This window comes from Carassius carassius, chromosome 30 (assembly GCF_963082965.1).
Source record: "Carassius carassius chromosome 30, fCarCar2.1, whole genome shotgun sequence".
Classification (NCBI taxonomy): domain Eukaryota; kingdom Metazoa; phylum Chordata; class Actinopteri; order Cypriniformes; family Cyprinidae; genus Carassius; species Carassius carassius.
In genome coordinates this window covers 6,355,701-6,373,258 of record NC_081784.1, presented here as the reverse complement: position 1 = coordinate 6,373,258, position 17,558 = coordinate 6,355,701, and the positions used below count along the sequence as shown (strand labels likewise).

Sequence of the window (17,558 nt, the reverse complement as noted above, 5' to 3'; positions counted from 1 at the left end):
TGTGTATATACTGTATATATATAAAAAAAAGTTGCATTTCATTGACATTTTCTTCTCTAGATGGCACTGTTTACTAGCTCAGAAAGACATTTGATACTGTTCTGATGAATTTCATTATACTTAGCAGTGTTATTTTAGTTTCATTGAGATACTATTATTATTTTTATTCAAATTTTTAATTCGTTTTTATTGTTATTTTCCATTTTTAATGCTTTTATTATGATTATTTACATTTTGTATTTTACACTTTTTTTGTTTCTTTTTGTTCGTTTTGGGGTTTGTCTATATAATTTTTACTAATTTAAATTTACTAAATGAAAATGAGAAATGTTGCCTTGGCAACATTCATTTTTATTGTATTTATTCTCTTAGTTTTAATTAACTGTAATAACTTGGTTTTATATTTTGTGATTAAAAAGGTAAGATTTAAATGCAACTTGAAACATCAGTGAATTATCGAACACATTTTGATTATCATGATCATGTATAATAGAAATGTTTACCCCCTCTGTAGTGTTTTTGCTGCATGTGGCCTCTTGAAACCAACTGATCTTTGGAATGTGGGGTCACCATGGAAACCTTAAAGACCTGAATGAGAGCAGCACCACCCCCAGTTCTCCAGACTCCCTCTCGAGTGCCGGATGGTGATGGAGGATGATGTCATGCGGTCCGGCCAGAAAAAAAAAAGACAGAGATCGAAGGTCATGTGAATATGATCACAGCAGGGGTCAGTGGTTGAAAACAGCACACAGCTATTTTCCTCGAGACCATTAAGAGGCTGAAATTGGCAAGACAGCGGACATCTTTTCAGCACAATGGAAACGGGATAACTCCTATTGGCCTGTCATGAGTCTTAACGGACCCTTAATCACCCCACAAACACAAACAGCATGGCTCATTATTCTGCAGACTGATCAGACCTCCAGGGGGTTAACTGTGGGATGGCGGTGGTCTCCGCCTCCCTGAATCCGTGTAATCTCCGACAGGTTCATGCTGATCTTGATTAGTAATCTTGATTGTAATTGGTTTAATCTGACCCAGGCAGGTCCAGAGATTTCATTGTTATTGCTTAAAGAAGGGAAAACCCTGCTGAAGTGAAGAAAAATTATTTCTGCACAGTTTTGCACATATGGTGAACAGCACACAGCTGAATTCATGAGCCTATAATGTAGCTACTACAGATATTGTTACTGTTCTAAAATCATGAACTAATATGAACTTTCTTTCAATCAATGTTAAGTTTCAGAATGATTTTAATACATTTAATTATTTAGCATGGTCTTTTATTTATATTGAGTTCTATAACGAGGTAAAAGGTTTCAGAGGATCCATGTCAGCTTGTAACCTTATTACAGTCATAAACATTTTATTATTTTATTTCAGACCTCTAACAATAGGCTAGCTATAATAAGGCTACAAGAGCTGTGTTAACTTTTAATTTATATTTTAATTTATGTATTTATTTGAGAATGCAAGAGGTTTCATGTTCTTTGATGTAATTCATTTATGACTGGTGAAAAGAAGGGTTTCAGGATCCTTGACCGGTTGTAACCTATTTTTGTAGTCGTAAAAATTGATTATTTTTGACTATAATAAGAAGCTTGCAAAAACAATAATAGTCCGATGATCACCTACGTTTTTAGGCGAAAGCAGTTTATTCATGATGAATATTTGTAGTTTTTGCAACGTGTTTTACAAGGCCCGCATCACCAGTAAACAAGCTTAATTAATGCATTTTACACTTAATCGATTTATACAAAACATTACTGCATTTTTTCATCACAGCAACAAAATGCAATGTGTACAGTTAGACACTCACACAGACACACTACTGTTGTTGTATATCAATTTAAAAGGAGGATCATACATATGCATGAATTTGGCGGAGGGGAATTTGTTTATATAGGTTTTTACCACGGACAACCAAAGTTTTACAGTTTTACCTCAGTATTTCAGTTTTATTGTGCATTGATTTTTGTCGCAGACAAATGTTACCTATTGAAATTTAGTAGTAATGTGTTAGTTTTTAGTGCGGTGTAATGAAACCTCCCCCCCCACGCAGCGGTGATTTGGTTCGGTCCTATCGACAGCTCCGATTCTCTCCTCATTGAGTTGTACTACAACACCATCAAACTTGAAAACAAACGTGCACTCGCGATTTTAATAAGCGGTAAGTGCATTTTTTGTATTTGAAAGTAATGTACTAGTTGTACCTGTGGCATGAATGCATTCTGGATCTAGTTCAGCATGTGCACAGAATTATTTTAACTACAGTCATGGGACTTAAAAAATCGAAAAAAAGCACACTTTGGTTCCTTAATTCATATAGACTCATGTAACTGTTTGTTTGTTGTTGTTGTTGTCCCTCTGCAATATTTTGTCAGAGAAACTAATTGATTTATGGTCGTTTTGAATGTTTTGAGCAATTATTTTCTCTTTATAGTCATTAAATGTGACCTCATTTATCTCTATTTTTTATTTATTTATTTTTTACAAATAATAGTACAATTATTAAGCATTTTTTCTTTACAATTTGTTTTAAACACATTTGTTAGATATGTGAATCTGTTTTCTCTGGAATTGTTCTGTTGTTTGTCATATATTCCACCATTAAGCTTAAGCTTTTTATATTGAGCATTTTGTCTTTGTACAGTCGTTACAGTTACAGCTGAGCTCATTTTCTTTCTATAGAGTCCACTTCATTGTTGTTTACAATATAAAATGAGTGCAAAACCTTTGGTTAACTTTTCATTAGCCATTAAAAGAATTCAGATTGATATATCTATTCTAAATCTAGAAATTATGCTGATTTGTGTGTTTTCATGAGTGATATTAAAACTTCTACAGTTACTTTCCCACCCATGAAGTTGCTCTGCAGGTTGTTTCTTTATATGAATAGTGAGATTGTAGTGTATAAGGACACTAGTACAGACAGTGAGCTGGATTTAATGCACAAGAATACAAAATATGGTTCATAGATATACAGCCTTTGAACAGGTTAAACAGTTTGGACACATAGGAACTTTTAGGCTGTGTGAACGGGACAGAAAGGAAATCGGTTGGAAGTAAATTGCGGATATAACAGACTCACCCTTTGACAGGTCTAAACATGAACGCACATTCAACGGACACAGAGTTATGCAGGTTCATGACAAGATGTTGAGTGTTTTTTCACAGCCACAGGTGGGTGCCAAACCCGGCTTTTGACTTGTTCTCAGATCTTAGTGGTTGGTAAAGACTTGTGATTGGCATTGTGCAATAACTCAAGGTGCTTTCCTGTAGGAACCGCATTTCACTTGAAGTGCCTGATTTATGCTTGGATATCATTGCTCTCAGTATTTCCTTAACAAACAAGCTCACCAAGTAGGCTACCTGTTATTGTGAGGCTTATCTGAATCTGTTTACTCTGGAATTGTTCTGGAATGGACAGACAGAGAGTGATATTTGCATGTCTTCAGAGGTGCTGGGATTGTGAGAGAAGCATAGCCGCAATCTGTTGGTGTGGTTGTGCTGAAGATTTGTTCTTGCTTCGAGACTTGAGTGATCCTTCTTTATCTGTCCTTGCAGAGAAAGTTGCTTTTTCAGAATGAAGAATGTTAGATTGAGAATGTTAGAAGCTACATTTACAGTTGTTTTTCTCAGAGAGGCGTGTGTGCCTGAAAGTTTGATTTGTTTAAGAATGACAGTTTTCAACCAAACCAACTAAACATTCAACTCTATGAAAACAAAATGAATCAAATCTAAATTAGAGAACATTTTGTCAACATTTATTCACCCACTGTTTGAGTTCCTTTTTTCCCCCCATAGAAAACAAAAATATATATTTTTTTCTTGCAAATACAGTGAACTATAACTGAAGCTTTCAAGCTTGAATGCAAGGATGCAAAATGATTCTAAATGAAGCCTAAATGACTTGTTTGCTTTACTGTAAGTCTTACGATATTTTTGTGTGATGGGCAGGGAGTTATTCAATAAACTTTCTTAGTTAACAAAAGAAGTACCATTTTGAATCCGATATGTTCAATTCATCTTTTGAATTTTGTTTCATCTAGTTCACAAACCCAATCGGAATAATTCTTTCACAAATTGACTGATATGGTTCTTGAATTCAGCTCATTGATTAAATCATTTGATCCCAGTGTTTAACAGCTTACTGGAGGGAAAGTTTATCAGTGAATAATGACTTCATATTCTGTATCTTACACAAAATCAATACTTTAGTTAGTATGATACTTATGTATCCTTTTATGAAGACTGAAATTGAAGCTTGTATTAAATTGAAAATGTGGTTGCTGGCAAATGTTCTCTGGGACTGTTTGCGGAGGTGTTCAGGTCTCATTCACTTTCAGATTGAACAAACAGGACTGTGGGTTGAGTTGGTTTAAGTGTTAAACTGCAAACTTCTTGTTGTTTATCAGTTTCTTGACATCTCTCTAAATAAATTATGAGCAGTTTGACATTATATGTTGCAGATTTACTGCTGATATGTACATGATATTGGCAAATACAATTGGGATGTAAATGTATCAGGGATTATAAATAAGGATGCCCAGATGATCTGGGCAAATACGTGCAGATTTCAAGGCCAGTGTTGCTTTCTTACAACTGTTGATCATGTCCTTGGGTTTTTATGGTATTCAGACTTATACAATTGGTTTAGTTTGAAGTACTGGGCATTGATCTGCGGTTTTTGATTTTAAAATGGGACCATTGTTGACTAGCTGTTTGTTGGCTAGTTTAGATTAGACTTTGTCAAAAATATGACAAGAGTTGTGATAGTCTTGGAAGCATCAAACAAAGAAGTAATGTTTTGCACTGGATGCCATCCAACAAAAGTGTGTATGAAGGGATAGATGATGATTATCTTAATTAAAGAAATTAACTTCAAAATGCTGATTTGTTGGCCTGGATAATATATTGGTCTATATACAGTTCTTGCATGTTGTATTTTACTTCATGACACCTTTGGAATAACATCATTAGAGGTGTGTAGTGCACTCAATGTTTGTTTCTGGTGTTGTTCCCAGTAAGTCAAAAGCGATGATGACTGTCATACTTTTGTGAAACACAAAAGGCAGAACGACAACTTTAGTCAACCTTCATTGTCACTGTATGAAGAAAAAATATGCAATAGAAGGAAATGTCATTAATTGTCTGCCTAACATCTCCTGTAGTGTTCCATAGAAGTCAAACAGGTTTAGAACAACATGAGTAGGTTACAACAGAATCTTAATTTTTAGGTGAACTATTCCTTTAACATCATATCTCAGTCTTTAACTGTCCTTCCATTATCTTTTACTGTCAGTTTATTTTTTTCTGTATGCCATGTATAAAATGAGACGATATCCATCGATCAAAATAAAGAAATCAGGACTAGCAGCTGGATTCCCCTGAGGCTGTAGCGGTTAACAGTAGCCTAATGTCTTGATTCACAGGTGTGGATGACATTACTGTGGCTCTGAATCACCTGAAGTTAAACACGCCACTGTAAACACAGTGTGAGAGAGCAACAGCATTAGAACAGCCAAAACTAATGAATCTAGAGAGAGTTTATTTCTTCAACTCAACAGATCTCAAGAAATATAGCATTACATCACTTACTCACCAATGGATCCTCACCAAAACATTGTGTGATCTGTGCATATTTCTCCTCTGTTTCTGTATGTATAGAAGAAGACTGGTAGTTTAACCTGGAGCCTTGGTTTAAACTTAAAAACGTCTTAATTATGATTTATTTATTTATTTTTTAATTGTATTTTTTTTACAAACATGCAGCTTTTGACTTCACAAGATGTTAATTAATGGACTGAAGTCATGTGGATTACCATGTTGTTTTTATGAATGGAATTTACAAGTTGTCCGTGAATGGATCCCTAAAGCTGCAAAGATTAAAGTCTCAAACCCAAAGAGATATTCTGTATAAAAGTTGAGACTCGTGAATCGTGATATTATATTTTTTCCATGTCGTTCACCTCTACATCAAATACACAAAATAATGTTCTCTGTACAGCATCGTAGATGAAAGGGTTAGTTTTGTATCAACAGGACAATGCTGATGTTTTTTGTTCAGTAAAAAATGAAAGCAGGTGGAAATTGAAGGTCCACAAACACAAGATCACCCAATAATATTTAACACAGAATCTGCGAGACTCATTGTTTTCAAGTTTAGCATTCATTTCATTATTATATAATTGTGTTTATATAATCAACCCAACTGGACAGATTGTGCAAAGTAATGAGCTTTTATTGCATGATTGAACTGTTTGTATGGACAAGTTTGTATGAAATATGAGAGCAGGATAAAACCTCATATTCCACCACAGACCTCCTCAACATTTCTGGACAGTCTAGAGATTTTAATTACCCCAGTGTTTTTTTGGCCTTGTTTTGTGTTTTGAAATATGAAAAATATGAGTGCTGCTACTTTCAAACGTATGATCTTCACCCGGCAGATGATAAGATGGCCATAAAATCCTATACACTTAAATTGAAGGAGAGTCTGGTTTGTTTGTGCTGTTTTGCAGATAATCACAATGAAGGAGCCAATATCTGTGAGCAAAGCAACTTGAAGAGAAAGAGGCCAGTGTGAGTGTGTGACTGTGTCTGTGTACACATATGTATGTGGATGAGCTTGCATAGGCCATGTCTGTCCCCACAAAACAAGAGAGGACAGTATGTGTCCTCCTTCCCACAAAGGAGACATTGGACATCACAGTGGGGGTAAATATACAGCTCTTGTGATTTTTCATATTTTGATTTGCAGCATGTCTTCTTATTGTTTCCATGTGGATCTGTCAATGACAAATGACAAAAAAGCAATAACCTACGTCTGGCTGTATTGTCTATACAGTATATACAATTTCCATATTTGTGTTTATTGCATTGAATGCTTGCATTTAGAATCTTAATGCATTTCAAAATAATGTTTTTATACCGCATTCACTGTCAAATCTGTTTTTCTTTTCCTCCAAGTTGAAAGCAACGGGTCAAGATGTGTTTCACCGTGTCTGTGAGCTTCTCGGGGTTAAAGAGTTGCACTACTTTGGATTGACTTTAGTCAAAGGTAAGGATTGATTCTTCCCAATTACAGTGTACACTTTTAAAGGTTCCAGAAGGCAGGGTTTGCAGTGATGTCATAGCAGAGAATGAATGTTTCAGTGAACAGTTCTTAAAAGAACCGGTGTTTTCTTATTGTAAAGACCATTTTAATAATCTAAAGAACCTTTTCCACTGTAAAAACCTTTTGTGCAATAGAAAGGTTCCATGGATGTTGAAGGTTCTTTATGGAACCATAGATGCGAAATAACTTTTATAGTTATAGTTGAGTTTGAGTTTATTTGTCTTTCACTGAAGACATCCAAATGCAAATGCTTACAGCTCAAGGCCTTCTGGTCTTTTGCTAATTCAAGCAATGTATGCACTTCACCCTAATGACATAATCTGCAGAACGTGGTTAAATACACAAACTTGCTTTTATTCCCAGGAAATGTAGCTAATGTAGCATCTGATATTTTTTCTTTTGCAATTCCGATCAGGTTCTTTCTGCTGATCTTTCTTGTTCTTTCAAAAAAGAGTTTGCTCACTCAGTCTCTTTTTTTTCGCTCCTGTTCAACCTATCATTGAAAAAGCCTCATTCCAGCTTCTTCCTCCCTTGAATACCTTTTTATGATTTTGTGTCACTTTCCTTTTGGACAAGAGCGTCTTTGTTTTTGTTTATTTGAGGGCTGGTGACCCCTGGGGCTTGGAATCAAGCTATATTAACTTTGTTAAGCCTGGAATTCACCATGATTCACCAGAGAGTAATTGATATTGGCTGAGCGTTTAGCAGGGTCACAACCTTCTTGTCATGAACCTTGGATAAAGAGACAGTGAGTCAGAATGAATTTGAGTCATCTAGTAAGGGAGTTAGTGATGCAAAGTTAGCAGCGATAAAGGATGGATAAACAGAACGGAATGTGAACTTTCGTTTGTAAAAACATAACATAAAGTGTTCACACACTTTTTTTTTGTTTATATAGATACTGAAACATACAGTATCAGAATTTTCAGCATCTAAAACTTAATTCAAATGACTCTGAATTGTCAATATCACACATCATTTATTGAATAATTAATAATAATATTGAAAAAAGCTTTTGCTGCTTAATATTTTAGTGTAAACTGCGATACGCGATACGCTACCATTCATTTAAAAACTTTTATTCAGCAAGGATGCATTAAATAGATCAAAAGTAATCAAAATGTTACAAGATTTCTATTTCAAATAAATGCTGTTCTTTTGAACTTTCTATTCATCAGAGAATCCTGAAAAAATGTATCATGGCTTCCAAAAAAATATTACAGTACTGTAGCACAACTGTTTTCAACATTGATAATAATAAGAAGTGTTTCCTGAGCAGCAAATCATTATATTAGAATATATTAGAATATATACATATACTAAATAGGTCACATTGACAAATCAAATAAATCACATGGACCAGTTGGATGAAAAGGACGTGCTAACACTCTGGGAAATAAAATCCATTTCTTGGTTTTAGCTAAATCTTCTTACATTTTTCTATTGTGACATTTATTTAAACCATCTTAATTCCATTCTTGCACAAGCTCCCTTTTAGAAGTGTTTCCATGATTTACTCAAAGTGCTAGAATTCTTTTGCAATCGCAGTCGCTCTGGCATGAGACTGCTAGTTTTTACTGGGGTGAGTTTTGTCTGCGGTTAGGGCTGTTGCATACCGGGGGCCTGCGTCCACCAATGGCTCAGCGGGTCTTTTCATTCCAGCCGTCTCCCTAATTGAGGTCATTGTTGGGCAGATTTCATGCATGAATTCATGATGCCATTGTTTGCACTCCGAGAGCATTTACACTTGTTTCCTGTGTGTCCTTTCTGGGCTGTTTTAGACAATGAGTACATCTTTCTGGACTTGGAAGAGAAACTTGCCATGTACTTCCCTAAGGAATGGAAACAGGACTCAGGGAAGGTGAGCATAACACGGTCCTCCATCATTAACACTATAAAAAAGTACCAAAAAGTATAAACAACTATGGGATTTTCATCATGGTAGTACCATGGTGTTCTTTTACATAGCTGTAATTGCCATGGCTCATCAGTGATAAATTATATAAATATAAATAGTGTTGTGATTCTACTCATTCCATCATAGTATCACTGTACCATGTCCTGCATGTTCCATGTGGTAATCAGGGCGGTTACAGTATGATAGTTAAGATAAACACTAGTAGTCCGGTCGGGATGTGGGAGTGACTTCATAATGAGGGGGTTGCCACAGTAACCTAGTCAAGCCTTTCTTTCTCTCAGCAGGGGTCACAGAGGAGGTCAATCCCTCCCCTGCTCTGTCTGAAGGTCCAGTACTATGTGGAGAACGGCAGACTTCTCTGGTAAGAAACAGGCCAGAGATTCCCAATGTTTAAAGGGAGGAACCCTCTCATTGGCGTCTTTCCTTCATTAGTTTTAATCCTCCGGGGGGTGTGGCCAGTTTGAGTGGGCTTGTGGTCTTGGTTTTTATGTGGTCTATCTTTGAAAGCTGTTTTTATTAGGAAGAATTTTCCTCCTCCATCTGGGAGTGGTGTAAACGTAAACTGCTCATAATGAAACTCAGACTAACTTTAGATTTGATTAAATGTGGGAAATGAGTGGAGGATTTTGAACTTGGGCTGAAGATTCAAAAATAGTCTCCTTTTTAAATGAATTTTTATGTGTCATATTTAGTTTTGCGTGATTAATATAGTTCACCTTAGATTATAAGATTATGGTGGAATTGTCTTTATTTTGTTCTATTTTAAATTCTTAAATTAGGCTTGATGTGAATTCTTAGAAGCATTTAATTCGAAATACAGTCTTTTAAAAGTTTAGGGGCCGTAATTTATTTCTGCAATGGTAAAGCATCATTACTCCAGTCTTCAGTCTCACATGATACTTCAGAAATAGATCTAATATGCTGATTTGCTGCTCAAGAAACATTTCTTATTATTATCAATGTTGAAAACAGTTATGCTGCCTAATATATTTGTGGAAACAGTGATAATTTTTTTAAAGATTCTTTAATCAATAATAAGTTCAAAAGAACAGGATTTATTTGGAATAGATTTATAAATTCTTGCTAAAAATCGATATTCATAGTTTTCCTCGTACACTTTTTTTATGTTCTCAGTGAGCGTAAAGCAAGAAAACTGTACTACTATGATCTGCGGGAACGTGTCCTGCGCTCAGAATGCCGACAGCAGGAGGAAGTGTATTTCCAGCTGGCAGGATACGCCCTGCAGGCAGATCACTCTGACCACCGCTCAGACGGCCACAGTCGGGGACACGCTGCGTATTTCCAACCCAAAGAATACTTTCCACCCTGGGTAAGTCTTCATTAGAGTGTATAAAATGCAATCACTTACATTTGCATCCAACCAGGTAGTGCTTACTTTGTTTTGAATCATAGTAAGATTCGTTTTAAGTTGAAAAGTCCAGAATTTGTTGTATGCTGGTGTCCTCACCAGTGTTTTTAACTAACAAGACTTTCTTGGACAACCAGCTTGACCAGAAGGCCATGCTGATTGACTAGCATTTTTTGAAAAGCACCAAACCAGCAAATTCTTATTGTGTTTTTACTGCAGGGGTTTGATTACAGTTTTTGTAATTCTAATAAAGCATGGTGAGAGCCCACAGTCATTTCATAATCATGCATGACCTGTGTCTGCTCTCTTATAGATAATTGCGAAGCGTGGCATTGACTACCTGCTGTGTCATGGGCCCAAGGTTCATAAAGAGCTGTGGGGGATGTCATCACGTGACGCCATCCTGCACTTTATCAGAGAATCTTGCCGTCTGGAGGATGTCCCAGTCACCTTTTATCGCCTACAAAAGGTCAGAGGTCAAGCACGGTTATCGGATTGTCTTTCTGTAGGTCAAGACGTTCTCAGCTGTGGAATGTAAGGAGGTTTTGAAAGTATTTTCATCAAAGTAGAAGTTAAAGGTGAAGTAATTTCTGCCCTACTAGTGGCACCTGATAGAACTGCATTCTGCTTGATTGAGTCATATTACAACAGCAGCTCAACCAATGCTAGAATGATTTCTAAATGATCGAGAGACACTGGAGACCGTAATGGCTTCTTAGAAAGGTACTATCACAGGAATTTTTAATTGTAACAGATATTTTACATTGTAGTTATATTTCAATATCACTGTGTATTTTATCAAATAAATGCAGCCTTGGTGAGCATCAGAAACTTGTGTGTGCATATAATAAAGATTTGAATATTTTCATTTTCATTTTTTTATATTTAAATTATTGTTATTTTTTTTTAATTATGCAATATTATATATATATTAATTTATTATGAAGTGTATATAAGCCTGTGTCTCTTTCCTGTAGGACAAGAAAGAAGAGAAAGGTTCAGCACTCCTTGGACTCACTCTGCGAGGAATGCAAGTGTATCAGGTGTGTGTATCAGAATGAATGAGGCACTACAAATAGGGAAACCCACTTCTTGTATTTAATTTGCTGCAGTGCAAAAAACTGGACACAGCAACATCACAACAGTAGTTGTTGCACATCACATGAAATCGACAGCCCCCATTGAAAATGAAAAAGGACTTCTGGTTGCTTTCTGCTGCAAAGCATGTGTGAACAGCCTACTTTGTTGTGCAGTCCTTGTGTTTTCTCTTTGAGCCGGTGCCAATCACAATGATGGAGCTCTCCAGATAGGCCTGACTGGAATGCATATATTAGACGGTTCAGTCCATAAACAGGGATTTGGAGTGCATGCCTTTCCCCTGAGCCCTCTGATCCGCCCGTTAAAGCGTCTGGGGTTGGATTAAACTAAGGGCCCTGTGTCTAGGAGATCAAAGACCCAGTGTGGTGAGGCCCTGACCCCAACCTTAAATGGGCTCCCCTTCTGCATTGCTAAAGAACAGGATTTATATTTTACTCCTTTCTCACACTGCCAAATAAGCTTATATTACAAACGATCTAACAAATGATTTGTGGAAGTGAGCTTTGTATCAAGTAAGCTTTAGCAATCTGATTGTTTGTCTATTTGAAAAAAACTACTGAAACTGTAGCCTGAATAATTTTGGTTGGATTGAACTGTGTATTATTTGTATTAGAATAACAAAATGTATAAAAATGTTATGCTTACTTAAGGCACAGTTTTTCTCATATAAATCTTAATATTTGTTATCTAATATAAATGTTATTGCAAAATCAATATAAATGTTTAAAAAAAATCTAAATGCTCTTATTTTTTTTATAAAAATTGCTAATATTTGTATTGATTTTATTAAGTACATAATTAGCAACTATTATTTGGATTTCTCAAAAGTAATACATTAATCTGTAATGGAATCATAAAGGAACCCGAACCATTTAGTGAAATCAGAAACTGAGCCATTAAATTTTCTAACGTTTCTTAATTATGAGTTGACCATTTTATGTGACAGAGGCCTTTTTTTTCTTTATTTTGCAGGAGGTGAACAATGTGCGTGATCTGCTGTATGACTTCCCCTGGTTTCACGTGGGACGACTCACTTTTCTGGTAACAATTAATGTTACTGCTTTTTACGTTATTAGATCAGACCAGACCTCACTGGTTCTCCCTCCTTCCAAGTCATTTTGGGTTGATTTATCTGAACTCCATGAAGTGATTTGAATTGTGGTGCTCGATCACCTGCTCTGACATTAAAAGCTACTTCTTACAAATACAGAGGTTCTGTTTTCTGTCTTCTCTGCACAGGGGAAGAAGTTTGAGATCCAGCCTGATGGTCTGCCCTCTGCGAGGAAGCTGGTGTATTACACGGGTTCAGCCTTTCGTTCCCGACATCTTCTGCTGCATTTAAGTTCCTGTCACAGATTGTACCTCAGTTTGCAACCTGCACTCAAACACCTGCGACAACTTGAGGACTCAGAGGGTATGTGTCCACAAAATATTCATCTACAAGCCCTTCATGCTTGCTTTTGTAGTATGATATTGTTCCCCCCAGATTTTGGCATTTACATCGCTCTGTTTCTAATGCGATACTTCAGAAACAGAGTGATGGAAACATAGATATTGACCTCTGGCTTCTTGATCGCAATATTTGAATCAAGCTTTTTTTCCCAAACTGCTTTGAAACGATTTGTATAGTGAAAAGCACTATACAAGGAAATTAAATTGAAATTGGAAAATAAGGTGACCAGATTTTTTAAATGAAAACTGGGGACACAATAAAATAAGAAATAATAAAATGTATTATATAATAAACATACAATAGTAAATAGTTACTGTTGCAAATAGAAAATAATTCAAAACAGTATTATAACAAAATTATAACTTTAGAAAAAAAACCCAAAAACCGAGACTGTTCCTGGAAAACAGAGATGTCTGGTCACCCTATTGAAATTTATAAAATCCATTGATTTTGGTTGAAATAAGAACTGGATATGTTAAAGTTTTTGTGAGAATCACCCCTATTTGGCACAGAATTATTGTACCATATCAGACTGTTTTTGACAAAATATAATTTCCTCCGTCTTCGGATCCAGAGAAGAAGAGGTACCGTGAATCGTACATTAGTGATGAGCTAGACCTGGATCAGCCGTGCAGCGAGGGCAGTCCCCGTCTGTCTAGACACTCCACCAGCAGCTCTGGCATTGAGGCAGACACCAGGCAAGTCTCCACAGAGATGGTTTCCATGGTGGAGAAGGAAAAGCCCTTCATCTCTGCTGTCAGTCATGGCTCCTCACACACCTTTGGCAACGACACGAGCAGCAAAGCTCAGACTGATGAAGATGAGTGGCAGGAGGAAGGTGAGGCTCAAACACTTTAGTGATATTTGGTATAATACTTTTGCAGTCGTTTTGCAACAGTATAACATGTCCTGCTTATCAGTTTGACATGGTCTGCTGACAGATTCCTCACAAATGTAATGCTAGAAAGACGTAGGTGAAGCTGTAGCGGTTGTTCTGAAGTTATTTAGTCTATTTGCTCAGTAAGCTTGACTTGCAAAATGTCACGTTCGCACTGACAATGAAAGACAAAATGTTGTGTCAGGTATGTTAGGCTTTTGACAAGGTTAAGCATGGATTAGCCCATGATGGACAGTTTGTGATGAAATCTCAATGTAGATTTGCAGGAGGTGGTGAAGGAGCCCGGGGAGGTCTCTGTGGATGACCCTGTGGATGATCCTGTGGATATCTTGCGATTGGCTGAGCTGCTGGAGGGCGTGTCCATCGACTGTCCCACCATCCAATCAGATACCGAATTTAAAGGTGATGACTCACAAAACAAACCGAATTACGTCCCTTTCAAACAATTCTGCATCTGACACATCCAGTCTGAAAACTGATCTCCATTAATTGATCTGTTTCTAATTCATTTGTAACCAGTTGTTTAATTTTTGTATTTTTCACTGTTGCTTAACATAAAAATAAAGTTACTGAAAACATGGTTAATTATTTTAAATCATAGAGAAAGTGAATGCATACAACCACTGGCAAGATTAATATAATTATATAGAATAATTTATTAGGGTGCTGATTATTATTTTATATTTTATATTATCATATTATCTATATTATTATTTCAGTTGTATGATTGATATATAATATCATTTAGTAGTTTTTTGAAAAAAAAAATTCAGTAAAAAGGGTGTGAAATATTATTACTATTAAAAATAGCTGTATTCCTTTTGTGATATGTTTTAAAATGTAATTTATTTCTGAAATGGCAAAGCTGAATTTCCTGCAGCCATTACTCCAGTCTTCAGTGTCACATGATGCTTCAGAAATCTTTTTTTAGTTAATTAAAACAAATGTGCTGCTAGATATATTTGTGGATAATTATATATATATTTATAAATATATATATATATTTTTTTTTTTAATTTTCAATTTCTTTTTTTTTTTTTTGTAACGATATATACGTTTTATGTCACTTGATCAATTTAATTCATCCTTGCTGAATTAAACTGTACATTTATTTCCTAAACTTTTGAAAGGCAATGTTTAAGTTGAATGTGAACAAATCAATATGTCAGAATATTGTATCTGTGCATTAGGCCTTAAAGCATAAATGTAGTTTTTTGACAATTTGTAAATACAGTAAACCAATATTTTGATTAAAATATATATCTTACCCTGTTTACTATAACATCTGTTTCCAGGTCCACAAATGAGTTCAGTTACAGGCAATGATCAAATGGACCTTTTTGATCCAGATAATATGAAACAGGTTTGCAGTCTATGTCTTCTTCAGTCTTTCCCTTTTCATTTCTTCATCATGTCACTAATTTCTCTCATCACCTATTACAGGTTTCGAATCAGAAGGCTCGTAACCCGGCCGACCGCTACAGTCTGAGTCTGGATGACGTGCGACTGTATTCCCCCCTTCTCCCTCTGGGAACGGCATCAGTTCCAGTCACATCCGTCAGCTACACGTTTGGGCTTCCGCACTCCCCGACCAGCCCGTGTCCAGACAGTACTTCATTCTGTGTCCAGCGCTCCACGAACTGCCTATCTCTGGACCTGCTGGATGATAACCAGTTGCTGGAGCTTGTCCTTTAAGAAACTGAGAAGACTGCTGTTGTCTTGCCATTAAACTGGACAGAAAAATAAAGACAAAACTGAGGCATTAAAAGGACACATTTTTATCAGGAATTTCATTAAAACTCAACCAATGTGTTTCTATGCTGTATGACAGTATGAACAAATGTGGTTGTTTTTTCTTTTTTTTTTTTTTACAAATCTTCGGTCATGTAGAATTTTGTGTTGAACTTTTTTTAAAGAACATGTTAATGAGTAACATTAAGAGAAGCAAAGCATTACTACTCTAACACTGGGCCTTGAGAAAATGACTTGATAAAACCGTCTCTTCCAAGTAAATTCCACAATAAGCAACAGGAGTTCTCGACCACACTGAACCTTCATTGGTCCAAATCCTGTTCTGCATGGCAGAAGTGTATATTAAACAACAAAATGAAACATTTCCACATTCTTTGTGGACAGAAAAATTACTTGTTGGTTCACATCTACTTAGGACAAGTTGTAACATGTTATGCTACAAATATGTTTTAGGGAAAGAAACTTTGGACCTCTGAATTTCACATTTGCTCTAAGATAGCTTGAGAATGTCACAATCTTAGGAACATTCTCTGAATTACATTATGAGAACACATAGAAGCTACCAGAAAATCCACTGAGTGCACAAAAACAAGTCCTATACTCGTGCAATAAAATGCCATGCATTCCTTTAAACAAAGACTTTTAACTTGGGAGATTGTCTGGCTCATCAGTATCAGAGTCCTTAATATCAAATATGATAGAAGAATTCACTTCTTTTTAAGTCATGATGAGGCACTGAACATGCACCACATGATCTCCTGTTTAAAACAATAATTGTGTACAAACAATACTTATGTTCCTGAATTACAAAAAACAGCAAATGGAACTAAGTTAAAAGGTAAAACCAAAATATTCCATGTCTGTTTTCTATGAGATCTAACCACTGGTTTAATATAACATCACATAGTTCTTTTATAACACATGTAACGTTGAGCTGAGTTGAACTTTTAAGAACAGTCTTGTTCGTTGTTTATAGATCATTGTTTGTTTTGTTCAGGATACATGGAACTCTTTTTTTTTTTCCCCGATAATTACAAAACACACATCAAGCCCTCAGAGGTTGTGTATATAATGGAGGGTGTCATTTCTTCATTTATGTATTGTAGACACACATCCTATTAAAATCATTCTCCATTCCTTTCAGTGAAAGGAAAAGCACCAAGAATGAAAAGTATGAATAAACACGTTTTGAAGTTCCATAGTATAATATGTGCATGACTTATTCATTACTTAGAAATACAATAAACTGCTAAAAGCAATTAGCATAACAGCAGGGCCATATTATGGCTTATTTCTGCATTTCCAGCAAAATTATCTCCCCCCATTCACTCCATGGTTTCGACCCGTCCTACATAGGCTAGAGTCACTGAATGAGATCAGATAGAAATGTTGGATACTGCTGGAAATGCTGCTATTATTATTTATTTATTTATTTTTGAATAGTTGGAGTGTACACTATATTGTGTAATGCAATATGCATGTACAAGTCATTGGTGTTTGGTGATGTGTTTAGTGTAAACAGTGTATGTTTGGTGCTGCAGGGGTCCAACCTCATATTCTTTTAAAGACAAAATGTGCAAACTTATAGATTTTTCTCTCTCGCCCACAAACACAACATTTAGCCTACAGCTTTCTTGAATCCTGTGCAAGTGCATTGAAATCCTAATCTACCAATCACTCATTAAGAAACTCATACGCTCACATTTTTTGTTACGGACAGATTTTGTACTTTTTTTTTTTTACTTGCAAAACCTTTTCAGTCAAAATTAAGTAAATACTAAGTAGTAGGCTATATTAATGCAAATGGAGATAACTCATGATCCGAACAGCTATATCGATGTTCAAAAGAAAAGTCGGACCTCCCATTAATAGTCGCCATTCAAATAGCAAAAAATAAACAATCAATCAATCAATCAATCAATCAATAAATAAATAGTCGCCATGCGCCCC

General features: G+C 35.8%; 1 protein-coding gene across 2 annotated transcripts; it reads left to right on the top strand.

The window, feature by feature from the left end:
- The first annotated feature begins 2,022 nt into the window (after window positions 1–2,022).
- On the top strand, window positions 2,023–15,978 carry LOC132110477 (FERM domain-containing protein 6-like). 2 transcript variants are annotated; one of them, XM_059517115.1, is made up of 14 exons: window positions 2,023–2,170; window positions 6,525–6,720; window positions 6,973–7,063; window positions 8,902–8,981; window positions 9,323–9,399; window positions 10,173–10,368; window positions 10,721–10,876; window positions 11,385–11,450; window positions 12,478–12,546; window positions 12,745–12,919; window positions 13,533–13,796; window positions 14,115–14,258; window positions 15,152–15,219; window positions 15,300–15,978. In XM_059517115.1, exons 2-14 carry the CDS (start codon window positions 6,643–6,645, stop codon window positions 15,549–15,551), a joined length of 1,716 nt encoding a protein of 571 aa, XP_059373098.1. In that variant the 5' UTR covers window positions 2,023–2,170; window positions 6,525–6,642; the 3' UTR covers window positions 15,552–15,978. The 2 variants fall into 2 exon arrangements, with proteins under 2 accessions (XP_059373098.1, XP_059373097.1); XM_059517114.1 differs by having other exon boundaries at window positions 9,320–9,399.
- Window positions 15,979–17,558: the final 1,580 nt, after the last annotated feature.

What these genes read in the sequence shown, in the direction of transcription:
- LOC132110477 (XM_059517114.1), top strand. Translation starts at nt 6,643, where the DNA reads ATGTCTGTCCCCACAAAACAAGAGAGGACAGTATGTGTCCTCCTTCCC. An exon ending in GAGGAATGCAAGTGTATCAG is followed by an intron (nt 11,451 to 12,477) that starts GTGTGTGTATCA and finishes TTTATTTTGCAG; the next exon opens with GAGGTGAACAATGTGCGTGA. An exon ending in AGATGAGTGGCAGGAGGAAG is followed by an intron (nt 13,797 to 14,114) that starts GTGAGGCTCAAA and finishes ATCTCAATGTAG; the next exon opens with ATTTGCAGGAGGTGGTGAAG.